Genomic DNA, 26,707 nt, shown 5'->3' on the forward strand with positions numbered 1-26,707 from the left:
AGCGCCCCTCGGCCGGGTGGGTCGGCGGTGCCCGGCCGGCTCAGGGCCTCCAGGGTCGGGTCGTAGCGGCTTCATCTGGGGAAGCCGGTCCTGACCTTGCCTGGAGCCTCGGATTTGACCCTCCCAGGCCTGCGGCCAAGGGCTCCCCTCTGCCCGTGCCCGGCCAGCCACATGATGGGATTTCCGGGAGCTGCCAGGAGCCCCTCCGTCCCGTTCCAGTACCGGGGGAGGTGGGCCGTGTTTCTGAGCTGCTCCTACTTTTAGGGTCTCTGAGGGTGCGCCTGTCACTTCCGCTAGGGATATAAGACCCTCGTTTCTCACCTGCTGCATTTCCCTCCTGCAATCAGAGGAGTCGTTCTCAGCCTTTGAGAGCCCCAGGCCCTTGGGAATCAAGGCCCTCTTTGGTGTCATGGTTATTTATCGGTTCCCAGTCGGCCCAGCTCTCCGTAAGTCAGCAGTGAAGGCAAACCCCCTGCCCCTCTTAAGTGGCTATTCCGGTGGATGGGACAGTCGATAAACAAGGAAACAATTTTAAAGAGCTTCAAGAAGTGCTGTGTAGAGAATAGAGAGGAGGAGAGTGGGACAGAAATGCCTTCTTAAGGAATCTGAGGCTCACCAGAAGAGGAAGAAGTCAGCGCTCGGAAGAGCTGAGGGAAGAGTGCCCAAGGTAAAGGAAACAGCAAATACAGTTTTGAGGCTGGACAAGCTTGTTGTTTTCCTAGGGTGGGGGGAGGATAGTGAGAGGGAGGAATGAAAGTTAATGTGCCTCTTCTCAGGGAAGTACAAAGATACAAAATTTATATTTCAGTTGTACTCTGGCCTCCCAGTTCCACAGTGTATCTAAAACCTCTTGCTGCTGATAATATCCTTTTGGCATTTCAGCCAAGAGGAGGATTTCAACAGCAGACTTTTTTTTTTTTTTAAGTTTATATGGCCCCTGTTGCCAAGAAGATATCACAGGATTAGATGTTTTAGTGGAAAAATATAACAAATTTGAATAACTGTCATAGAGCATTTGCCATGTGGCAGATACTGTACTACAATCAGGGTTTTTCCATCTCAGCACCATTGCAGGCAGTTTGGGGCCAGGTTATTCTTTGTTGCAAGGGGCTGTCCTGTGCATTCAAGAAGGTTTGTCTTTGGCCTATACTAGGTGCTGGTAGCACATACCCCTAGATGTAATAACTAAAAATGTCTCCAGACATTATTAGATGTCTCCTAGTGAACAGAAGTACCTGCTTGGTAACTAGTGTCCATATGAATGCATTTATTCATTTAACGTGTAATTGAGAGCATAGCATATAGCTCATTTAAATATTACAATCCCCAAAGAGACTGTTATCTTTCCCAATTTATAGGTGAAAGAGTCAAGCCATGGTCATTATAAAACCTGCCTGAAATCAAACCCATCTATTAAATGACTGAACTGGATTTGAATTCTTTAGAGTCTTAACCTTGCTCTTCATCATTGTCATCCCCCAAAGAAAATATACTAAAGTATTTTACAAGGTAGAATTTTGCAAGTGGCATTTGGGTTCATATTAGGAAGAAAGGTCCCTCTTCCAAAGGTGTGGAGTTTCTTGTGTTTTTTTGTTTTTTGATTTTTTGTACTGGGGGTTGAACTCAGGGCCACTCAACCACTGAACCACATCCCCAGCCCTATTTTTAATTTTATTTAGAGACAGGGTCTCACTGAGTTGCCTAGTGTCTCGCCATTGCTGAGGCTGGCTTTGAACTCGTGATCCTCCTGCCTCATCCTCCCAAGCTGATGGGATTACAAGCGTGTGTCACTGCACCTGGCTATTTTTTTTTAACTTCAGTCTGTCTAGTTGTAGAAATGATGCTTTGTGTTTGTTCTGAGACAACATGGCTTGATAAGAAAGTTCTTTGAGATTTCAGGAAGAAGGAAGAGTATAAATCCAGTTTCTAGAGCTAACAATGAAATTCTGACCTGCGTCTGGTAATGACAGTGAGCTTGTCAATGAGTTTGTTTATTTGTCTTCTTTCTGTGCTACTGGCAAATTTGGCAATCTGTTGATAGACTCAGATTATTTTTTTCCATCTTTTTTGATGGAATGGTGTCATGTTACTATTTTATTGCCACACAACTGACTCTAGCATTTATGTCCCCTTTTCTTATTTTAAGATCTTTAATAAGGACAGAGGCTTAAGGGAGAATAAATGGAGTCTTTTGGGATCTTTAAAAATTTTTGTTATTATTTAATTATTCCTAGTAGCTCCAGACCTGAAATAAATGACTGCTCTCTTTAGTGTCTATTACTTAGCTGAGTTCAAACTAGATAGTGGAAGGAAAAAAAAAGTTGATTTTAGGTTGAGCCACAGCTAATAATTGTGCATCCCTGAGTATTTAATCTACCTGCATTTCTGTGCATTAAATCTCCATGACTTTATCCTGCTTGCTTTTACCTTGATTTGGAGGGTTGTTACTTCAAAGCTGCCTCTATTCTCCTTTGAAGGAGTTGTAGGGTATAAGTTTCATGTAAAACTTGGGTTTGCAGCGAGGCTTGGTGGTGCACACCTGTATCCCAGTGATTTGGGAGGATGAGGCAGGAGGATCACAAGTTCTAGGCAAGCGTGGCAATTTAGCAAGACCCTAAGCAACTTAGTGAGACCCTGTTTCAAAAAAAGGGTGTGTGTGGCTGGGGGTGAAATGCAGTGGTAAAGCACCCCTGGGTTTAATCCCCAGTTCCCACCACCAAAAAAAAAAAATTGTATTTGCAATGGGCCTTTCTTGTTTACAACCAACTCTTCAAGTTTTTTTGCACCTGAAATATTTCAGAGCTGTGAGACATCTTGGATCTGGGTTTGTTTTTGTTGTTTTTTTTCCCCCCAGAAAAGGAAACAAATTCAAGAGATAAATGGAAACTCATGAATGTTTTTGTTTGTTTGTTTGTTTTTGTATTGAGGATTGAATCCAGGGGTGCTCAATCACTGAGCCACATCCCCAGCCCTTTTATTTATATTTATATTTATATATATATATATATATATTATTTTTTTTTTTTTTAAAGAGACAGGTCTCACTGAGTTGCTGAGTGCCCCGCTAAATTGCTGAGGCTGGCTTTGAACTTGAATCCTCCTGCTTTAGCCTTCCAAGCCACTGGGATTACAGGCATGGGCCACGGCCCTCAGTTTTATTAATGTTTCTGATAGAGCAGAGGCAAGTGTTTCTCTTTCCTGGCTAGTTTTTTTCTCTCTCTCTTTCTCTTTTTGCATTACTTGATATTAAACCAAGGGCCTTGCACATGCTAGGGAAGTGCTCTATTACTGAGCCACACGTACTGCAGCCATTTTTATTTCATTTTCAGACAGGATCTCACCAGGTTGTGCAGGGTGTCCTTGAATGTATGATCCTCCTGCCTCATCCTCCCAGGTAGCTGAGATTACAGGCATGTACCACCACACCTGGCTAATGTTTGTTTTTTGATTGGTCTTGTATTTTATCTGGCTTGTTTACTTTAGCAACTCCTCTGAACCTGCAGAGCAAAAGTACTAACTTGTGATTCTCTTTTCTTGAGCTGTCAGATACCTATAATTTCCCACAGATTGCATTATTTCACACCTAAGATGCAATTTAAATGGTTAAAAAAAAATATTGCTCCATATACCAGGACTTTGGATCTCTGGAGAATGTGTCAGTTTTCCCCATGCAACCTGTCCCACTTCTTTGCATGGCTGTCTTGTCACTCAGTTTTCACATTAGTTGGTACTACTCTGTCTACCACCCTGTAGGTGGAGCCACTGTTTTCCTGTTACATCACCACATTATATTCTCTACACAGCAGTGACAATTTTGTGTATTTTATTGTTAGTTGTTTGCATGTTTTGTGACTTGCCATCTTCCTCTGCTAGAAAGTTAGCTTCCTACTATACAGCCTGCTGGCTGCTGTGGCCCAGGTATCTGTGTCTGAAGGATCATGTCTGAAATGCAATAACAGTTGCTAAATTGACATTTTAAAAATGTCATGTAAGGGACTGGAGTTGTGGCTCAGCAGTAGAGCACTCGTCTAGCATAAGCGAGGCCCTGGGTTCGATCCTCAGCACTATATAAAAATAAATTAATTAATTAAAGATATTGTATCCAACTATGACTAAAACATAAGTGTTAAAAAAAAAAAAAAGTCATGTAAGGAGACTGGGGTTGTGGCTCAGTGGTAGAGCGCTTGCCTCCCATGTGTGGGGCCTTGGGTTTGATCCTCAGCATCCCATATAAATAAAAAAAATAAAGGTATTGTGTTCAACTATGACTAAACAATAATTTTTAAAAATGTCATTGAGTGAATTTTTGAGATTATGGGCATATTCTATATAGACTGAAGGCTCTATAGAGACTGCAGGTTACAATGTCATTCAAATAGGAAGTCTGCTCCTTTTAGCACTTTTGTCTATTTTGAGATTTCACATAAGTACAGTCATATTATATGTACTCTTTAGTGCCTAGCTTCTTTTCACTCAGCATAATTATTTGGGGATTCATCTAAGTTATAGTATGTATGAGCATTTTTGTTTGTTTCTAATTCTGGAATAAAGTTGAAGGGTAAGAATGTGCCTTGGTTTAGCTGTTTACCTGATGAGTCATGTTGGCTTTTTTGTGCTTACTGTTAGCAGTAAATACTCCTTTTTACATTTATTTTCTCATCCTTATGCTTCGTCCTTTGTCTTTATATTTAAAATGTGTCTCCCCAGCTATCCCCCCACCCCCGCCTTTTTTCTTTTTCTTTTTTATTTATTTTTTTTATTTTATTAGGTGTAGATGGACACAACACAATGCCTTTATTTTTATGTGGTGCTGAGGATCGAACCCGGGTCCCGCCCATGCTAGGTGAGCGCTCTACCGCCGAGCCACAATGCCAGCCCCCCCCCCCCCTTTCTTTTCAATGCTGGGGATTGAATCCAGGGCCTTATGCATACCAGGCAAGTGCTGTACCACTGAGCTATAGCCCAGCCCATTTTATTTTATTTTATTTTATTTATTTTGAGGCAGGGTCTCACTAAGTTGCCCAGGCCAGTCTGGATCTTGGGATCCTCCTGCCTCAGCCTCTTCTGAGTAGTAAAATGTGTCTTTTTTAGATAATATATAATTTGGTCTTGCTTTATATTGTCTGGCAATCTCTTCCTTTTACTTGAATTGTTTAATCCTTTTATATTTAACGTAATTAAAATTACTGATGTGGTTTGGTTTAAGTTTTTTTTGCTACTTGTTTTCTATTTGTACCTTCTGGGTTTGGTTCCTCTCTTGGTCCTTTTTGCCTTCTTTTGGTTTCATCTAGTATTTTTTTTAGAGTTTCATTTTTATATTGTTTATTTGTTTCCTAGTTAAACTATTATAATAGTCTTATGTTAGTGCAGATATGTGGATGACTCAAAGTGCTTACTAGGCCATTTTAACTTGGTGGGATATAGTTCCAGCCAAAACCTATTTGTCCTAATAGGAAAGCTGTGGCCGCTCTGACTTCTGACCACTTGTTCAATGTTCCTTCTTCTCCTGACTTCTCCCTGCTGGGAACCTTATGTATTCAGAAAGCCTGTTTTCCAGTTAAATAGATTTATTGTTTGTTACTTGTGTTTCATACCTTTTGGATTATGATGTATATGGATAAATGTGTATTATTATTACTTTTGACCTGGGTAAGTACAGGCCTGCCCTACCTAACAAACTCAGTGTTTTCTCAGATTCGAGTCACTGGTAAGCAGTGTTACTAATGGTGGCCTGTGTGCTCCCTCCCCATATTTCTGAGCTCCAGAGCTGGTGGCCCTAAAGATCAGTGGCTCCTGTGGTAAGCCAGGCTTCGAAGAGATAGGGATGGAGTCTTTGGGGTGTGGCATCAAGACTGTAGATAATTTTGCTCTCCAATCCTCTCTCAGCCCATGCCTGGTGGGACAGAATACCAGAGAATCATTTCCAAAATGTCATCTGTCTGTATTGGCTCAGCTGGAAGGTGCTTTAGCATGGTGTACTACTTTTACTGCAGGACAGTGATTTGACGACTCCAATTTTTTTTTTTTAATTCAAAAGGAGCCTTTCCTTGTAAGCTTCATTCTCCTTCCACACAAAGCTGTTTTAAGAAGAAGATAAATAAGCAATCTTGTTTGTGTTTACTCTTTTTTAGTCGAGCAAAAGATGTGATAATACCAGCAAAGCCTCCTGTCAGCTTTTTCTCCTCGAGGTCTCTGGTCCTTGACCTCTTCCAGGGGCAACTGGATTATGCAGAGCATGTTCGCCGGGATTCGGAGGTGGTACTTCTGTTCTTTTATGCCCCGTGGTGTGGCCAGTCCATTGCTGCCAGGGCAGAAATCGAGCATGCAGCAAACCGGCTTTCAGACCAGGTAATGCTGACATTCAGCCTCCAAAATTAATGATCATCAATCCTGTATGTAAGAGAGGGTGTCCCATGGAGACACCTTGCCCAACTGGCAGTTTTGTCAAGATGAACTCCTGGAGTGTTTGTCAATTACAAAGCCTGCTGTAAAAGAACAAAGGATTTGAGTGTGATGCTTGTAGTTGGAGGCAAGAGTGGAGCAAATTCTGGATCTTGAGATAAGGCCAGCGCTTATCCCAGGATGCCAGGCAGTGAGGTCTCAGTACTGCAGGAGAAGAGGGCTGAAAGCCTAGTTCTATGTGTGTCTTGCACAGCCATTTGATAACTGCTATGTAGATGTTTTATGTAGAAGAGATTTATGTATAACAAGGGCTGACCTTTTATTGCATGAACCAGAACTGTATTCAACAAATGTTTAATGAATGCCAACTTTGGACCAGGTAAGAGGGTTACATAAGCAAATGAGTCCTCGGTTATATCAGTGGTTTTAAGCCCAGTGGTTCCCATTGCCTTCTAGAAAAATGGGCATTTTATGTTGTCCCTTTTCCTGAAAGAAATTCATAGATGATAAAACTCCCCTACACATGTAATTTCAAAATAATCTAGTGCACTAACCAAAAATGGTGGGAAAAAAGAAAAGTAATTTACATCTAAACATGGTGTATTTCAGTATATAAATGCTTGGGCAAAGCAGGTCCCTATACTTTTATGTAGAGCCCCTGTGAGTGTGATAGTTATAAATACAGACTGATAGAGGTGTGATGTGTTGGGGACTCTGAACAGCAAAGTGCTCTTTGTCCTCGGTCTGTACAAAAGTTGTGTTCCTGAGAAATTCAGCACAGCAGCCTCACTTAGAACTCACATAAATAGGAGACCTTGGAGTCATGTGTCAAAGGGAGTTAACAGTTCTGGGTTTGGACAGTAGCAAACATCAGTGCTTGGCAGGCATTTAGAAAACTATGGGATGATACGGATGACCCTTCCTAGTGCAGAGCAGTTCTGAGCATTAGAGGATGTCTGCTAAGTCCCCTACCTTACACATGTCCTGTAGCTTCCCCCAGTCACAGCAGCAAACAGAAAGCATCCCACAGATCCATGAGAGGCTGCTGCTGAGAACCACTGACCTGAGTTAACTTGTGCAGGCAGCAGAGTTGCAGAAGTTCATTTGGAACTTTCAGTTGTTTTTTTTTTTGTTGTTGTTGTTGTTTCTGGTCGTGCTGGAGATTGAACCCAGGCCTTGTGCATGCGGCACAAGCACTCTACCAGCTGAGCTGTATCCCTGCCCTCAGTTGGTATTTCTTAGAAACAAGTAGTGTTATAGATGGTGACTAGGCATTCCACCTGCCAGGTGAACCCTTTTTAACCATTATATCCCCGAGAGTGTACCAAGTACTACTTAAATATAATTCTCTGTTCCTTATAACACTAATTTGTACCAGTGGGGCACATTTTGTGATCTCACTGTGGGCCCATGGAATTTATTTTCTATTTTCTCCCCATCCCCTTTAAGAACTGCAAGTACTAAGCAAGCTGGCAGATAACTCCAGGAGGAAACAGGAATTCTAACGGAGCACTAGGAGGCAAGCAGTGTGTAACAGAAATTAAATGACCATTTTGTCAGTGATTCCCCAGTTTTCTGAATGTAAAGAGCAGCAGTCCCATTGTCCACGTGAGGAAAAGGGAAGATTGTATTTTATTTTAGATGAACTGTAGTTTAATGGTATTTTGCTCTGGAATATTTGCCCTTCTGAATGATGGTATTGGAATAATAACAGCTTCCAGTGGAGCCAAGCAGTTTGTTAAAGAGGCACAGAAACAACACAGCAGGGTTATAGTACCACCCATAGTGACTGGCTGAGCTCTTTTCAAAAAAAATTTTTCAGCTTCTTCCACACTGAGAGTTTTTGCTCCATGTGCTCAGAAGGAAAAAAAAAAAAGGACTGGGTTTATTTTTAGAAATATGCAAAAATCTTTTGCACCATATTGCTTAGTAAAATTAGCAAAATGGTGGATTGTGCCCTACTTTTGAGTTAAAAAAAGAGGAGCTGTAAACTTCAAATAAAGCCACTGTTATTTTTCTTTTTTCCTAGAAATAGAGTTCTGAAGGGTTGCCACATGTTTTGAGCAGTTGGTTGTTGTAATAGTAGGTATAAAAACATTCAAAGGTGGCTTTTCATTTGTAGTTTGTCTTTGTATTTTTCAACAATTTATTGTGAATATTTTCAAACATATAGCAAACATGAAAGAATTTTACACGTACCCACCATCTAAATTCTGTTGATATCTTATTATGTAATTACGCATCTAACCATTCCTCAAATTCAGAGGTTCTCAACTGCTGGCCATATTTCCCCTGCCCCGACTCCAGGACTTTTGGCCGTGTCTAGTGTTTGGTTGTCACTGCTTCAGAAATGAATGCTACTGGCATCTAGTGGGTAGAGCACAGGAAAGCTGGGATTGAACCCAACGCCTTGTGCACGCCAGGCAAGCACTCTACCAACTGAGCTATATCCCCTGCCCTGCACCACCCTGTGTCTAGTTCTTAGGATATCCGTCATCACAAAGCAGGTAACCCAGAACCCTTCATGCATTCAGCCTCAAATGGCAGTACTGCCAGAGTTGAGAAGCTGCTCCAGTCCATTAATCCATCTCATTTTTGGCACCTTTCAAAGTAAATTGTAGTCAGAGGACACTTTTCCCTAGACACATCAGCATCTACTCATAAATATATATAGTTAGTAGCAAAAAAATGCCTTTTAGATCATGGCTTAAACTTTGATTATTTGTTTTTTAAATATCCTTTGATATTTATGATGTTTTATTCACAGTAACATTTTAATTTTTGGATGCTTAGTTTGACAATCAAAGGGCATATCCTTCTGTTTGTTTTTGTGTTGCTGGGGATTGAACCCAGGGCCTTGAGCATGCTGAGCAGGCGCTGTGCATCTGAACTATATACCCAGCCCCCAGAATATCTTTCTAAGTTAGCAGATTCATGCTTAGAAGAAGCTCCCTGGCACTCATTCACTTTAAAATTTGAAACAAATAACTCTTGGGTCAGACTCCAAGTCCTAGCTGGCACTGTAGAGAAGAGCCTGTCATTTTTATTTTAGTGGCAAATTAGGAACTTCTTTGAAAGCCTTATGCAAATTTTAAGAATATATGTATATTTAAGAATATATGTATTTTCTGTTTCTGTGAGAGAGGACTGGTTCCATTTCTGATTTCATCTTTCAGATCTCGGTACTGCTCAGCTGTTATTCATAGTCATTTGAAACCCTTTGTTGCTCCGCAGGTGTTGTTTGTGGCAGTTAACTGTTGGTGGAACCAGGGGAAATGCAGGAAACAGAAACACTTCTTTTATTTTCCTGTAATACATCTGTACCATCGGAGGTAAGGACTTTTCAGTAGTGTTTCTAATTTTTATCAATATCTTAATGAATTTTTTCTATATAAAAGTATTAGATATTTACTGTATAAAATTGATAAACACACATTTTAAAAGCTCTCTGTATAATGGCTGTGTTTTTATTTATTTTCTCCTATAAATCTACATGTCTACCACTTTTTTAATAAGGTAAAGATGAGATCAGGCAATAATACTATCTCCTAAACTGCTTTTTTTCACTTTTGTGAACATCTTTTTATGTCATTATATATATTATAGCATTTTATTTTTATTTTCATTGTTTTTACAATGCTAAAGATCAAACCTGGATCCTTGAACATGCTAGGCAAGTGCTTTTCCACTGAGCTACATTTCCTCCCCCCCATTATTATTTATTATTATTTGGTATGCAATATTAGTTTTAAAAGTACAAATTGCTCCACTGAATGACTGTATATTCAGGTGTTCAAAAAGTATTTTGTACCAGGCGCAGTAGCGCACACCTGTAATCCCAGCAGCACTAGAGGCTGAAGCAGGAGGATCATAAGTTCAAAGCCAGCCTCAGAAAAAGTGAGGCACTAAGCAACTCAGTGAAATAAAATATAGGGCTGGGGATGTGGCTCAGTGGTCAAGTGCCACTGAATTCAATCCCCTGTGCCACCCAAAAAGTATTTAATGTTGCAAAAATACATAAGATTCTTCATCTTCTTATCTGGCAGCATCACACAGTCAAGAGTGCATTTTACCATATTTTTTCATTGGGAAGAAAATTACTACTGGTTCACAATTTCATATCCAAAGTTCTGAAATCACAAGGACTGAAAAACTTGAAGTTTCTTGAATATTGTCCCCAGATGCATTCATCTGGCCTAAAGTAAGATGGGGCTACCTGTGGTCTTTATCCCACTTAAGCTACCTATTTTTGCTGCAAAAATACCGGGTTGGCTTTGGGTACCCAGACTATGCTGTGGGTATTATTAGTCATGTCTGAGAATCTGACTCAAAGGATTTTGGAGGCAGAAGATGGGAAGTTTGTCTTTGTTCAATGTGATTGGCTTGAAGTTTATGGAAGGCCATATGGGTAAAGAAGAATTGATTAGTAAGGTCTTTACAATTTAGGTTTTCCTTTTCCCTCCTTCTGAACTCCCTGGGCGGAAGTCAATATGGTTTATCACAAGCATCAGTAGACAATCATTTCTAGATTCTCTATCCCATTCCATTCACTTCCATATCTCTAACATAAACTGTTGGGTGGCACATAATATTGTTTCCAGGAGCAATTGATAGTAGTATTTGGGCAAAATGATACTTTTCTACCTGACCACCACCTTCACATTTTATTTTGGACATTAAGTGTTTATAATTTTAATATTTGCAGTAATAAGCCAGTTTTTGCTTAAGGATATTATGACCGTTTTTGATCCCCCGACCTGCTTTTTGCTCACTAATTTGAGGTTCTACCTCTACTTTAGGTTAAGGTGCAGATTGTTTAGAATATAGAATACTTTCTTGATAACTGTCTCAGGGTTTCTTTCTTTCTTTCTTTTAAGGTAAGTGTAAGCTGTACCTGAAGGTCCTCAGACTCTGTTCTCTGTCACATGGTGATGAACTTGCCTCCTGAGGCCCCTGTGTTACTCTCTGGCTTTGGAAATAGGCACAGATGCCTAGCAGGAGTGAAAGTCCTTGCAGGTTGCCCAGAGGTGACCTTAACTTGATGTGGCATTAAAATCGGAAGAATTCCCTTTGAATTGAGTACAGATATCTTTTTGAGAACATGGGCATACAGTATTATCTTATATTGTTTGTTTTCTTAGCTTTTGTAAAAAGATTGAAAGGACTTTAGAAGTATCTAGTCCAACCCTCTTGCTTTACAGATGAGGAATCCAAGTTGTCACTCAACTTTGCCTGTTGATGTTTTGTTTGTTTGTGTCAGTGTAGGCTGCTTACTGCTTGGGGCAACACTTCCACTGCCTGTGTACCTAAAACAGTGCTAAGGCACAGAAATTCCCAAAATTTCTTTTCTACCTTAGACTCCTCAAGATCTCTATTTTACGTGCACACACATGAAATGTTTCCATTGACTAAAGGGTCCTTGGAGCATTTTCGGTAGTCCCAAGGTTCTTCTGGTTAACAGGCCCGTGCATGTGCTCCCTGGGTCTCATTACTGAGCACACTACTGCTGTTCGTGTGTTTTTGTTGCTGCTATTGCTCTTTTTTGTTATAATGACTTATTTTGTAGAAGCCACTTAAAGAAACTAATAGGCTTTTCTGTTTTGTGAAAGTAGATTTTTTGGTTTGTATTGAGACCAGTCACAGAAAAAGTTAATTAAGGGCCTGAAGCAGGGAGGTATGTTCTCACAACCCTGTCAGAGCTTGGTAGCCATCCAACAGCATGTCCCATGGCAGTGGCTGTAGTTTATTGGTAAAGCATGCCCCACATCCTGCATTCTGGAATCTAGTAATCTTGGTAAGTCAGTTGGACCCTTGTAATATCACAGCAAGGAAACTCAGCAGAGCCTGTTGGCTTACTTAGATGAGATTTCTGGATTTGTTGGCTCCTTTTTGCCGAACAAAATAAGTTACCAGCTTTTTTTTTTTTTTTTTTTTTTAATATATGTATATGTTTTAGTTGTACATGAACACAATACCTTTGTTTTACTTATTTATTTTTATGTGGTGCTGAGGATCGAACCCAGTGCCTCAGACGTGCTAGGCAAGCACTCTACCACTGAGCCACAACCCCAGCCCAAGTTACCAGATTTTTAAGAAAAATTTTTTCCTTTAAAAATTGTTGGTGATTGTTGGGGTTGGTGGTGATAGTGATGATTTCTAAACAGAACTAATTGTGGTAAGTTTTGAACTGATAGAATTCTTAACTCTTTTCTCCCAGCTGTGCTTGTACAATGCTGTTTTTATTTTTTCATACTGAAATTCTTTCCATCTCATGTTCTGTAGTATACACTGAGGAATTGTTGTGTTCCATCATGTTTGTGTGTGTGTGTGTGTGTGTGTGTGTGTTTATGACCATGTATCGTGAGCACAGCATTTAATTCCTGACTGGGCTATTGTTGGTATTAACAACAGGCTTAGTGTCAGTTGCTGTTTAGAGAGAAGAACAGTTATGGAGTTGGTGCATTTCACGTACCTTCCCTACTCTGCCACCAACCATCAGTTGTATTTGTGTTGTGTGAGGTTGAGAGAGCCATGTATGGATTCTGACTAGCTTAGGAACCTAACTGAATTAGGGAGGCATTGCTTAGCAGTGCTGAATCAAATTCCTGTGTCCCAAAGGACAGCTGTGAGGAAAAGGAAGAAAGGTGGGTTATGCAAGCTCCCTAACTTTATACTTCCATTTTTTTTCCCATGTTCTAGTAAAGCTTTAGATAGACTTAAGCTTCATTTAGTGATTCTTCCTTTAAGTGCCTATGGAATACTTAGGCACTTAAAGGAATATTGTTGGCTAAGGGCCAGCTGCTTAGCTTTTCCTCATTTCAGAGTGACATGTGGAAGTCCTCACCCATGTGCAGTGAGGTGTGCAATTAAGATCCTGGAATCCTTTCAGCATGTGGCCAGTTTCCACAGTAGCCTTGTTTTTGTTTTTTATTTTTAAAGAAATGTTGTGGGATTTCATTTTTCTTTCAGACACTAAAAAGAATTTAGTTTGCAATTGAATGAAGCTCATAGAAAGGTCACACTGCTTGCACCTCCCCCTCCTTAAACTGTTGATTCTTAATTAGCGCCCCAGCACCCCTGAGCAAAGCAGGCTACTTCCCTGAAACAGTTTGATACTAAAGCAAGACATTTTCATCCTATGGTATTGATGATTTTAGCTATACATTGCAGGGTTAATGCATGGTGTATTATTTTTACTTTTTATTTATTTATTTATATTTTATTTTATTTTTTGGTACTAGTTTTGGACCAATCGAATACAAAGGCCCCATGAGTGCTGTTTACATTGAGAAGTTTGTCCGCCGGGTGATGAAACCACTTCTCTACATCCCATCTCAATCAGAATTACTAGATTTTCTCTCAAACTACGAGGTACCTATCTTTCATATCTCCTCTGTTCCCAAGGCCTTTTACTGGGTTATATTGGATTGTTCATATTTAAAGGTGTTTTTTTTTTTTTTCTTTTTTAAAATACCTCCTGAATTGCAGCAGTTAAAAGATCAATTTATAGATAAATCCCAGTTAAATGCATTTCTGAGTTGGGTGCAGTAGTGCACAACTGTAATCCCAGGTACTTGGGAGGCTGAGGCAGGAGGATCGAAAGTTTGAGGCCAGCCTCAGCAACTTAGACCCCATTTCACAATAGATACATAGGTAGAGAGAGAGAAAGAAAGATAGGAAGGAAGGACTGGGGATATCACTCAGTGGTAAAGCATTACTGGATATAATTCCCAATACCCAGAAAAAAAAATGCATTTTGAGATGACTTACCATAATGATGGTTTGATCAAATGAGTTTTAAGGGAATAGAAAGCTTGCAAAATTCTGTGTTTTGTTTGGGAATTTTCAACAAACTTTCACCTTGTCTTATAGTTAAAGTACATGAGAGTTAATTTACAATTTATTGTGGTTGTCAATTTCTAAGAATGTCATTTGATGCTTTGCAGTATTGCAGAAATACCTCACTTTTCTTGTTGTAGTTTGCTTTTTTTTAGTGGAAATATATGTTATTTTATTTTATTAGTTGTGTAACTATTTCAAGCTCTTATTTGTGGAAAATTTCCCAGTTTTTTAGCGTGGCTTCTCTCCTGCTTCCTCATTGCCATCTTTAACCCTGATAAATTATTTTTATAAGATATTTCATGCACATTCAGGATAATTTATTGAAAGGCCAGTATTGAGATTATTAAAATAATCTAAAAAATTATAAAATTAGCTCCACAAAATCCTTCATGGGGACATGTATAAGGTCACACTTGGATACAACAAGTAAGTGATGCTTGGGCGCATCAATGTCAAGACCATGAATATACCATAGAGTGAAAATCCACATGAATCTAGGCCTGACTTTTTTTTTTTTTTTTTTTTTTTTTGGTGGTGCTGGGGATTGAACCCAGGGCTTTGTGCATGCCAGGGAAGCCCTCTGCCAGCTGAGCCGTGTCCCCAGCCCTAGACCTCCCTGACCGACTGTGCCTGATTACACTAGGTATATTTCATATAGATTGGAGGTGATTTTTTCCCACCAGTTCATCATTTGTAAATGGTTTCTTTCATCTTAGAAACTCTATTTACGTATTAACTATTAGCAGATTCCCCAAGCAACTTTGTTTAATGTCCAGTCATTCAGCTTGTAGATCTTGGATGTACATCAGAGTAAATGTTCCTTAATCTCATGTGAATGAGGGATGGACCTCTCCGGTTTCTCTTCCTGTGCCAGGTCATAGGCCCATGATAGGACTAACTGGGTTTGGGATTTGGGGCTGTTTCTCACCTCCTCGGCATCAGGGCCTGGGCCAGGGTTTTCTTAAGATTTCTTTGAAGTCTTCAGGTACAACTGGGGGTGGCACAGCAAAATGGTGAAAAGCCATGAGTCAGACTGAGTTGAAGCCCAGCTCCATCATTTATGGCTGTGTGGCCAGAGGCTGCTTACCCTCTTTAAGTCTTCATTTTCTCCACTGTAAGCAGAAGTAAACCAAGTAAGACATAGAAAATACCCAGGGTATCGTCTCAGTAAAAATGATATCACAGAAAACATCCTGGATATTAGGGTTATTAAGAGAAGCATAACTGTGATGATATTTACTGGAGTTTTCCATGTTTATAAAAAGGAAAAAGATTGTCTATAACGCACATGACAAAAATGACCTTGCAGGGCTGACATGTCATCCTTCATTCATGCTCTGTTGGTTGGTTTGTTTTGCCCAGTTTAGATGGATACTCCCTTTGTTTCATTTTTTTAAGAAAATATTTATTTTAGTTTGAAATGGACACACTGTCTTTATTTTACATTTATGCAGTGCGGAGGATTGAACTCAGTGCCTCAAGCATGCTAGGTGAGCGCGCTACCACTGAGCCACAACCCCAGCTGCACCCTTGGTTTCATTTTATTTTTTATTTTTATTTTTTGCATGCATGTGTTTGTTGCTGGGAATCGAACCAGGGCCTCAAGCATGCTATTTTAGTGTTTTGTTGTTGTTGTTTGTTTCTGGTAGTGGATGTAGGGATAGGACACAGGGATGTTTGACCCTTGGGCTACATCCCCAGCCCTTTTTGTTTATTTTGAAACAGGGTCTTGCTAACCTGCCCAGGCTCCTCTTGAACTTGAAGTCTTTCTGCTTCAGCCTCCTGAGTTGTGGTATTGTAGGTGTGCATCATCATGCCTGGCCCTAAGTACCCTGTCCCACCACCGCTTTAAATTTTCACTCAAGCCCTTCTGAAAAGGAAAGAGAAAAATGAGAGGAGCTGTATAACAGCAACAGTTATCATACAGCATTGTTAGCTTTCCCAAAAAGACTGAGAGCATCTTCATAACTATTTTCATCTCTATCAGAGATTTGTACCTCTAGAGAGCTCTCAGCCAGTTTTTCTGCTTCAGTTCTTGGCAGAGTGGTGTAGTAAGGAGAAGAACTTGACTAGAATTCTAGAGAGCTGGGTTTTAACCCTGACCTTACCAAGTTTAATTTATGAGCTTCATGTAAATTTCTTATCTCTGAAGTAAGAGTTTTGGTTGATCTAGGTAATCCTCACCGACTTTTGTGGCTTCATGAACTTTAGAGGCTGGAAAGATACAAAAATTTCCTAAGCTTCTGTTTGGAAAGTTATTTTGTTTCTGAGATGGAGGCCTCCCTATGTTGCTCAGACAGGACCTGAACTCCTGGGCTTAAGCAATCTTGCCTCAGCCTCCAAGTAGCTGGGCCTGTAGGTGTGTGCTACCATACACCTAGCTAGGAAAGAACTTTTGAGTCAATGACCTTGAAATCTACAACATATATCATTTAAAAAAAAATTTTTGTTTAGATGTTGATGGATCTTTATTGTATTTATTTATATGTGGTGCTGAGAATCGAACCCAGTGCCTTGCACATTCTAGGCAAGTGCTCCACCACTGAGCCACAACCCCAGCCGATTTTAACCCCTTTTTACTTATTATCTCTCGTGTTCTTTCTAGCAGCATATGTAGGAGAGAAACAGTGCACATTTGTGACTGAGCGGACAGGCAACCCTGAGCTGTAGCCTTTGCACCCTCTGAATTTGCTATTCAGCAGTGCTTTTACAGATCCTGCTTCCCGCTATCACAAGGAGTTCCTTCCCTCAGTCCCAGTGTTGTGCTGATGATGTCACTTGTGGTTGGGTTTTGGCAGCCCACTTAATTGCTTATGTAAAACAGATCAGACCACCTTTAGAACAGGCACCGTAAGTGCTGCTATGATGGAACCCCACTGCAAAGGCTTCAGTTTTCCCTGAAGATGGCATGCTTCCTCCCCAGGCCTTGGATAGCTTTTATTGTGTTGGCATCATCTTCTGCTGGGCTTCTCCCTGGAGATGAAATGGTCTGGTTGTCAAGAGAAGACACTTGGTTAAATGTGGAAGAATTAGGGAGTCAAGCCCAGCATGGTATTTGTGGAATCACTTGTCTTGTGAAACATACCAAATTGTATTGCCTAGAAAGAACTGTCAGTTCATGCACACCTCTGTAAAGATAGTGGAAAGATAACAGTCAGGGTCCGGAATCTTTCATGATTTTGATGGTTGAATACATAGGAACATTTGGAGGCGCTACTCTATAATACATAGTACTTTTGGAGTTACCTGCTGTATTAGGGTTTCTCAACCTTGGCACTGTTGACATATGGGGGTCAGAGAATTCAGTGCTGAGAGGGGCAGTCCTGTGCTTTGCAGGATATTTACTAGCATTCCTGGCTTCCATTTACTAGATGCTAGTTCCATCATCATCTTTCCATGTTATGACGTCCAAAAATATCTCCAGACATTGCCAGATGTCCCTGGGAGGCAAAATTGCCATAGTGAAACTGCCACTCTAAGTGACTATGTTTCCCTGTTAGGCCTTAAGACGAGGTGTCCTGCCTCTTCTTTCCTGGAGCACACAGAAACCCACAGTCTATAGTTGGAAGTTTATCTGCTTGTAATAGACAAGTAGCAGTAGAGAAAAGATGGAAACTCAATAGTGCCTTGGCTAGAGAATTCTGGAATGTTATCTTTGGGGGACTAGAGCCAGGAGTGAGTTAGATTCTCATCAGTAAAGCTGTCCCCATACTCAACTTTTTACTTAAACTGTTTCTTTTCTCCTTAAAAAAAAGGAAAAGATTATTAAATTATAAATAAGTTAAAGGGTTTGACAAATGTTGTAATTATATCTTGCTTTGAATTTTTAAGTCTTAGAGTTGAATCCATTCAAAAGCCTATTTTAAATTGGATATTATTTAAAGTGTTTTTTCTGTGGGGCGGGGGTACTGGGAATTGAACTCAGGGGCACTCTGTCAGTGAGCCACATCCCCAGCCCTATTTTGTATTTTATTTAGAGACAAGATCTCACTGAGTTGCTTAGGGCCTCGCCATTGCTGAGACTGACTTTGAACTCATGATCCTCCTGCCTCAGCCTCCTGAGCCACTGGGATCACAGGCGTGCACCACTGTGCCTGGCTTAGAGGAATAGTTTTAACCAATGAAAAATATTTTATTTGACTTGATATCTCAAATCTACCTAATATTATTAATCATTAACTGTAGTTTTATGTTTGTAAAATATAACTCTTATCTTACCTCAGATACGATTACTAGAAAATCAGTTTTGCCTTAAACACCATAGGAAGACATTAAAGGTTGAAAGTTATAAACACTTACCTGTAGATTCTGCTCTGCTTTAGTTCTGTTGGCTAGAAAAGCTTGAGTTAGGTGTATGATGGTAAGTGCCCTTTGGCTTTTACCTCTTGTCTGCCAGTGGACACATGAGCTGCAGCACGTGCAGACCCTCTGAGCAGAGGGAAGCCACAGACAGTGTGCTTGCCTAAAGGGAGGCTGGCTCTAGCCCAGGTCTCTGGCTCCCCAGTTCCTTCTTGTGTCCCATGTTCTTTCCTCCCAGTAATGTTTAAGGTCAATGAGTTGAAACTTCAGTGTCTATCTAGAGATTAAAATTTCATATTTAATTTTAAATATTTCTTATTTATGTCATTTTTGAAATTTTTTCTTTCAGGACAGAAGTATTTGAAAGGTGTTGGCTTCTAATTTGGCTGTTAGCTTTTCTTTTCCTTTATTCTTATGAACAGGTCTAAGAATAAATAGTGATGAAGGATGGAGGATGGCTCCATGACTCTTGACTTTACTATTAGAGCAGGAGTTTTGCCATTTCCTGTCATTAGCATTTATTCTGCAGAACTGGGGGTGGTCTATGAATGAAAGTCACAATATTGAGCCTAGGTAGAGTCTGGTATTCCCAGATACACAAGAAAGTGATATCTACCTTATAAGTCATGGTGTGTTTAAAAACTGCAGTGAACTTCCCAGGGAATACTGCAGAGAGAAATGAATAGCTTTAAGTCATCTCGTTGCAAACCATGTAAGGAAATTCTGCTGCTTGCTGTTACTCCAGCTGCAGACTCTGTTCCTTGCAGGCCTTTCCTGCCTCAGATACAGACTGGAAGAAGTACTTTTATCATCGTGGACAACATGGTCCCCCGGAACCCAGTGTCATCTTTATTTTGGTGAATGTTAAGTTCATTAGGAAGAGAATAGGAATATGTAATGTTAATGTAGTTTTCAAAGTCACTAGTTTTATGGCTTATCTAATTTCAGTATTTAAAAAAAAATTAAAGCACAGAATGATCCAGTTTGTACATTATCATCTATTTGCCAAATGCCAATTATTTTGAGCTTTTATCTTGTGTTTGCAGCCAAAATATTTTCCAAATCTTTTTGTGAATTTCTGTAATTAGTAATGGTTATTTATCCTACATTAGTACATTTGTTCTTAGTGGTTTTTAAATTTAAGTAGGATTAGAAAAGACATTGGAATCTCTTTTTGAAAGAAGTGGGGGTGCTAGGTAAATTACCAGGTGACCAAAAACTTGAGCAGTTTAGAGAAAAGTAGAATTTATCATACTGCTGGTAAGTAAAATTTTGTCTGAATGTTGAGAAAATAGATCCCATTTCTGTCAGTTCATAGTTGTATAGCACTGTGAATGAAATAGTTTTACATTTTCTAGCTATGAGTTAATATTGGTACAGAAATATTTCAAGTGCCGCTGAGAAAAACACGTAAGGTAATTATTCTCATGACCACTAGAGGGTGTGAGTACCATTTGCTGAAATTTTATGCTGTCCTACAAACAGTGTCCACTTACACAAGAAATATGTCAGTGAGGATTTGCTGGCCTCTTAGAAATAACCAATTTCCAACTTCCTCATTATAACAGGTGCTAAGTAAATACACTGTATGTCATGGGATGAAATTAACCACAAATTGGGTCAAGTTAGATAAATACAAACTGGTTCTAGTATTCATTGTGTCTTGTTTTTTTGCTAAGGTGTGAACTTGATGGAGGAGTTTTGTCTTTTTATCTTTTTATTCCTGTTTGTTCATTAACAAGTGTCTGTTTGCTCTATGCCAGGCAGTCTTGGAGCTGGAGTTATAGCATGGAGGTAGACAACAAACGAACAGGAATACACTGTAAATTTTATGTTGTGTTAGGATTTGAAACCCAGGGCCTTAGATGTGCCAGGCAAGCACTGTATCACTAAGCTACCCCGCAGCCCTACAGACAGGAAAACAAACAATGGGTCCTAGGCGGAAGAGCGTCTTTCTAATATTCATGTCTGGGTGAAACTTTAGGATGTGACCTTATTTGGAAATAGGGTCTTGAGAGGTATCATCCTGGATTTAGGGTGGGTCCTAAATCCAAAAACTGGTGTGTTGATCAAAAAAGGAGAAGGCACAGAGAAAAAGGCCATGTGAAGATGAAGGCAGACATTGAAGTCGAGGAAGGAATGCCTGGAGCCACCAGCTGCTGTAAGAGGCGAGGCAGGACCCTCTGCACCCGACCAGGAGAGCATGATTCTGAACTTCCAGCTGCTAGAACTGTGGGAATAATTTCTGTGGTTTTGAACCACCAGTTTGTGGTAATTTGTTAGGGCAACTCTAGGAAGTAAATGCACAGGGTAACTTGAGATAGTGTGTGAAGAGAAGTAGAGAAGGATGATTTAGGGACATAGGGGAAGGACGCTGTTATTTTAGAAGCCAGGCAAGACCTCTTTAGGAAATAAGATTGGAATAAATCTTAAATAATGTGGAGCCTATGTGATTGGACCCAACCCTGAAGAGATTTTAGAGTGTTCTAGAACATGAGAATGTCAGTGCAAAGCCCTAAGAAGGAATTGGACTGATGGGGCTCAAGAAGCAGTCACAGAGGCATCTTTTCACCAGTGTGTGTCCTGATGACACTGTTGATTGGTGGACCAACGAAGAAAGACCAACACTAGCACTTGGGCTCCTGACTGTTCGGTCACCTGGAGGCTGTGTGGGCATCCCGGAGTGGACTGCTAAGAGGCACTACAGCTGGCAAGCATCAGAAGACAGAGGGACATCCCTGCACCCTGGGGGCTTGAATCCTAATGTCATGTTCCAAGTGTCAGGTGACCTGTATTCTTGCCCAGGTCCTCTGGAAGGCACCTCCAAATGGGTTTATTTCAGCTGAGCAGACCAAGGCTTAGACCCAGAAAGGTCTGTGGGTGAAGATGTGTTTGTTCCTCAAACTCACCTTTCTTCAGCTTCAGCTAAAAATGTGGGGGAAACTAAAATATAGGTAGCTGTTTTGTGAGAATTTCTTAAAATGACATAGGTTCTGTTGAGGAGACATTGAAATTTTAGAGAACAAACAGGAAAACACTTTAAATTTCATGTTGTGTGATAACTTCTTTTTTTAAATTTTTGTTGGTTGTAGATGGACCCAATATTTTTATTTTTATTTATTTTTATGTGGTGGTGAGGATCGGACCCAGGGCCTTGCATGTGCTAGGTGAGCTCTCTACCGCTGAGCCACAACTCCAGCCCCAGTTTGGTAACTTTTAAATAATAATTTACAATACAGGGCAGGGGATGTAACTTGGTAGTCGAGCACTTGACTTGAGTGTGCAAGGTCATGGTTTCGGTTCCCAGTACTGTAAAACAACAAAAGCCAAAGAACAAATTGCAATAGAAATAAACAGTTAACCATTACTTCACTTTATTTCTTCTTTTTTATAATTTTGAAGTATTAATTTCAGGTTATTCTCAAGCAAGCCAGTTTTATATATTTGACAGAGAATGCTACAGTGTTGTATCTGTCACGTAGCACTTAAAATGTACTTTGCCTGTCTCTTGTTTCTGTTTGAGGCAGGACCTTGCTAAGTTGCTCAGACTGGGCTGGAACTCAAGGTCTTCCTACCTCAGCCTCCTGAGTAGCTGGGATTGTAGCTACTGTACTCCATCAACTTCTTGTGTTTTTAATAGCTAGTATTTTACAGTTTATACACTTGTAGTCATCTCATATAGTTACTGAGTCTTGTGTTCTTCATTTCTTTGGCAATGAAAAGTGAAAATAATTTTTCACATAGGGCTGTTTTGCTTTGTAATGTTTGGTGAATTTCTTTGGTCAAACGACTTGAAAATTCAGTAGCATTTCCTTGAAGCAGAGGCTCTTTCATCCAAGCCATGTAAATTGTGGTGGGGATGGCATTAGTGAAAAAGAACCTTAGCTAGGTGGGGTGGTGCCCATGTGCAGTCCCAGTGGCTCAGGAGACTCAGGAGACTGGCTCAGGAGGCAGGAGGACCGTAACTTCCAATCCAGCCTCAGCAACTGAGCAAAGCCCTAAGCAACCTGTCTCAAAGTAAAACACAAAAAAGGGCTGGGGATGTGGCTCAATGGTTAAGCACCCCTGGGTTTAATCTCTGGTACCAACAAACAAAAAAACAAACTCATTATACTGTAGAAATGTCCACAAAGGATACCTGCACATGGTTCATCCTCTGTTCACTTTGTTTTAAACATTTTTAGTTAATGGATGGACCTTTATTTTATTTATTTATTTATTTATATTTGGTGCTGGGCATTGAACCTAGTGCCTCTCACATGCTAGGCCAGCGCTTTATTATTGAGCTACCACCCTAGCCCCTCTATTTACTTTTACCTTTTGTTCTTTTGTGTGTGTGGGGGGGGTGCTGGGGATTGAACCCAGGACCTTGTGCATGCGAGGCAAGCTCTCTACCAGCTGAGCAATATCTCCCCAGCCCTCCTTTTATTCACTTTTGAAGGTTTATTTTGGATTTCCTTGGAGACTCAGAATTCATATTTGTTTTACTTTGATTATTCTGTGCATGTGTGCATGTATGTACATGTATATATATGTAATTGCATATATGCATGTAGATACATGCATGTTTATAGGCCACATATCCACTGCCACAAGCTACCTAAAATAACGTGGGATGGGCTGGGGCTGTAGCTCAGTGGCAGAGCACTTGCCTAGCATGTGTTAGGCACTGGGTTCCATCCTTAGCACCACATAAGAGTGAAAGAAAGAAAATAAAGGCATGTTGTTCATCTACAACTACAAAAAAAAAAAAAAATGATAATGTGGGAGAAGTAAAAGTCACATTATTTAATTTCTATCTATAGAATATTTATTAATACTTAGAATGAATTTATTCCATAGGTTTTAGTTTGAGAGATTGGTCAGAATTTAAAGAAACTTAAATGAGTCCGTTTTCTTCCAATTAGTTTCCATTTTGTTATGTCCCATATTACCTAAGTGGCTAGAATTTCTGAAGATTTTATTGTCCTTTTTTTAAGTAGGAAAGTTTATTACATGATCATAGAAGGGTTTGAAATCTTAAGAACACAAATACTGTAGTATTCTACTTTAAGTCAGTTGTAGGTTGACTTATTAAAAATATTTTGAAGGAATAGGGCAAGAGCAAATTTTGTTTTCAGTAACTTGGGCTGGGATGTGGCTCAGTGGTAGAGCGTGTGCTTGAGCAAGTGAGAGCCCCTGGGTTTAGTCCCCAGCTCCACAGAACACAGACTTTGCTTTCCTAGTTCCTTAGTTTGAGAAATTGGTTATTTGCTAAATTTTCTGGATGTTCGGATTAAAAGTCCCATCTCAGTTTCTATTAGAATGAAAACAAATTGATTCATTTAAAGTTAAATCTTAGTAATTAGGTAATTGGCTTTTTTATTGGGAAGGTGATGTACTTTACTACAGATCAGAAATTAATGTACTGATTTCAAACCTAGTCAGCAGATTAAATTTGCACCTTAACTTTTGGGTTCAGTTTTGTCCCAGTAATAAATAAGCCTCCACAGTTACTGAGAGCATGGTGTTGAGGCTTTTGGGCTGAAAAGGACTCTTTGAATTGCCTGGTGCCTTAGTTTATCAGATTTACTTTTCACGCCAATCCCACGAAGAGCTGGGCCTGTTTCCTAGAGAGGAAACTGAGGCTAATGTGAAGGATCATCCACTATTGGGCACTCAGCCACGACTCGAGCTGAAGTCTTCCGACTCCAGGCCCAGCACTCTCCTCAGGGAGCCCACAGTTGAGCTATTAAGACAGATAACAATGATTAAAGAGCAAAACCAGGTACAAGAAGTGCCATGGGACCTCCAAAGGAGAATAGGTGCTGTGAGCAGGAGGGCGGAATGTGTCCAGTAGGCGACAATTCATAGGTTTGGCAGATGGAAGGGCCATTCTTTGGTAAACTTGGTGTAGAATGAGCAAGTGGAAATGAGTTTGGTGAGGGTGGAGGTGCAGAAGGGCAAATGTTGGACCTTCTGCAGCTGCCCTGACCAGAGAGGACAGCTGACCTGCCACTGGACTATGCTAGGTGCTGGGTATTGAACACACATGAAACCGCTTAGATATGTCCTGATTTCCAGTGAAGTGGGAAGGTGAATTTGGAGTGAATTAAACCTGACCTGGAGGTTTTGAGCCAGGTCTAGGAGAAGAGTGCTGTCAGAAGAGGTGGAAAGCCCTGCTTAGTTAGGGTGGGAGAATGAGCTTTGAGCTTCAGTGCCCCGAGTAGCCATGGCCCATCCTATAAAGGCTGCTGCACTCTGTCCCTTAGCCCCAGGACTTTCTGGATGGAGGTGGAGTTCAGCCCCAGCTTGCAGCCTTTCTCGGGTGGGTAGACTTTTTAAAGAAATGCAACAAAATGCACTAATTGTCAATTATTATGTCTTGTTATTTTTTGCATATTTAAAATATTCTCCATTACTGAGAATGTGTCAGTCACCTAATTGTGCTCTTGTTCCTGCAGCCTGGAGTACTCGGGTACTTTGAATTCAGCAGCTCACCCCAGCCTCCTGGCTATCTGACCTTCTTCACCTCAGCCTTGCACTCATTAAAGAAAGGTAAAACAGATTCACATTAAGACATTAGAACTTTTAACAGAGATATATTTGTATTGATATCTTTTGCATATACTATCATGATGACTATATTTTCTAATTTGCTAGATTCCTTTTCTCAACGTATTCTTAGTAAATTATTACATTTTTTAATGTTCTGTCATTAGCAAACGAAGTACTGCACTATTTCAAATACAGTCTTTTCAGTGTTTAGCTTTTTTAAAATATAGTTTGATCATATGGTGTCTACAACTATGTATTTTGTTTTATATCATTTCGTCATTGTTAGTGTGTAGTTACAAGTTTGGGTCAGAGTTTGTAGTGATTATCTAATCTGTCAGTTGCATATACCCTAATTTAGCAATGCACTTCTTTTGGGGAGTATTTTTACAAATGCAAAGTCCCGTCGCATTACGCAGAAGCCTGCTGCCCTCCCCTCTCGCCACCTTTCATTGACTTAGTTGCCACGTGTTGTTGGGGGTCCTGCTTTCCCATCGTCCTGCGTTTCCCATCGTCCTGCGTTTCCCATGTGGCTCTGCGTTCCCTCCGGTCATGACTCAGGGCTGTTGCTCTGCTGGACACTTTCATCTACTCACTTGTCTCAGTCTGTTTGTCAGCACTCTGCTTCAGGCCCCTTCACCCACTCTGAACCCGACCGGAGGACATGTCACCAGGATCTGGTGTCACCCTTCCTCCTTGACTGTGCTTTTGCACGTGCTGCTCCTGCCTGGAAGGTAGAAGTGCCCCAGCCTCAGGCCTGATCATCTACCCCATAGCAGACCCTTTCATCTTTAGGGTGCAGCTCAAACATCACTCTTGCAACTCACTAACTTAGCCCTCCCCCCATTCTAAATTGGGTGCCCCATTGTTTCTTTCGTAGCACTGAACACAGTTTACATCTGTGTATGCAGTTATAAGATGGTTTGTTTAATATCTTTTTCCCTCAGATTTCTGAGGATAGAGACCATGTGTCTTTCTTTGGTTTAGGTTTTTCTCCAGTGTCTGGCACATAGCAGGGGCTTGATCAGTATTTGCCAAGTGAGTGATCAGATTGATGGCCATATCATCTTACTCCAATAGACCAACTAAAAATATGTAGCCATCTGTTTGTTACTGGTTATTAAGTTGCTTCAGCTTTTTTATTATAGCAGTATGTCATTAATACATCAGTCATACAACTGGCTATTTTAGTGTGTACATTGTCTTAAGATTTTCTTGTGTACATATTTTTTCTATGGGGTCGTTGGGGGAGAAAGCAAGCTTTCATGTCTTCCGTCCACGTGGAAGAGTTGAGCTATGCAGCTTCAAGTGACCGAGAAGACTAGTGAATCAGAGTTTGTACTTTGCAAACAAAATACTGGAAACTTAAAGAAGCTTTAGAAGGAGACTTTCAAAGCCTTTCATGAAAAATTAAAGCCTTTTAAGGAAAAATTAAAGTCCTTAACTTAGGATTAAATATAAAAGGTAACCTAGAATCTTTAACCGACGTGGTGGAAGCATGCAAGCTCTTGAATTGAAGGGGATATTAGAATCATAGAAGGATGCTTTACTTGATTATCTTCTATTATGTGCTGCTGTACTGTGTTAGTGAGAAATAAGTCACTCATCTTAAACTATTTTTTCATTCAGA

General features: G+C 40.3%; 1 protein-coding gene across 3 annotated transcripts in view; it reads left to right on the forward strand.

Annotated features, from left to right (window-relative positions):
- Positions 1-6,084: 6,084 nt before the first annotated feature.
- Positions 6,085-26,707, forward strand: part of Txndc11 (thioredoxin domain containing 11) — a 55,523-nt gene continuing 34,900 nt past the window's right edge. Inside the window, exons 1-4 of one of the 3 annotated variants that reach the window (XM_015490718.2) lie at positions 6,085-6,348; positions 9,637-9,734; positions 13,644-13,773; positions 24,987-25,080. In XM_015490718.2, the coding sequence (XP_015346204.1) occupies positions 13,672-13,773; positions 24,987-25,080 (196 nt within the window). In that variant the 5' untranslated portion in view covers positions 6,085-6,348; positions 9,637-9,734; positions 13,644-13,671. Of the gene's footprint in view, positions 6,349-9,636; positions 9,735-13,643; positions 13,774-24,986; positions 25,081-26,707 lie in introns of those variants that run through there. The other 2 variants (XM_015490717.2, XM_048789173.1) reach the window with 2 other exon arrangements.

The sequence above is a fragment of the Marmota marmota genome, unplaced genomic scaffold (assembly GCF_001458135.2).
Source record: "Marmota marmota marmota unplaced genomic scaffold, marMar, whole genome shotgun sequence".
Classification (NCBI taxonomy): Eukaryota; Metazoa; Chordata; class Mammalia; order Rodentia; family Sciuridae; genus Marmota; species Marmota marmota.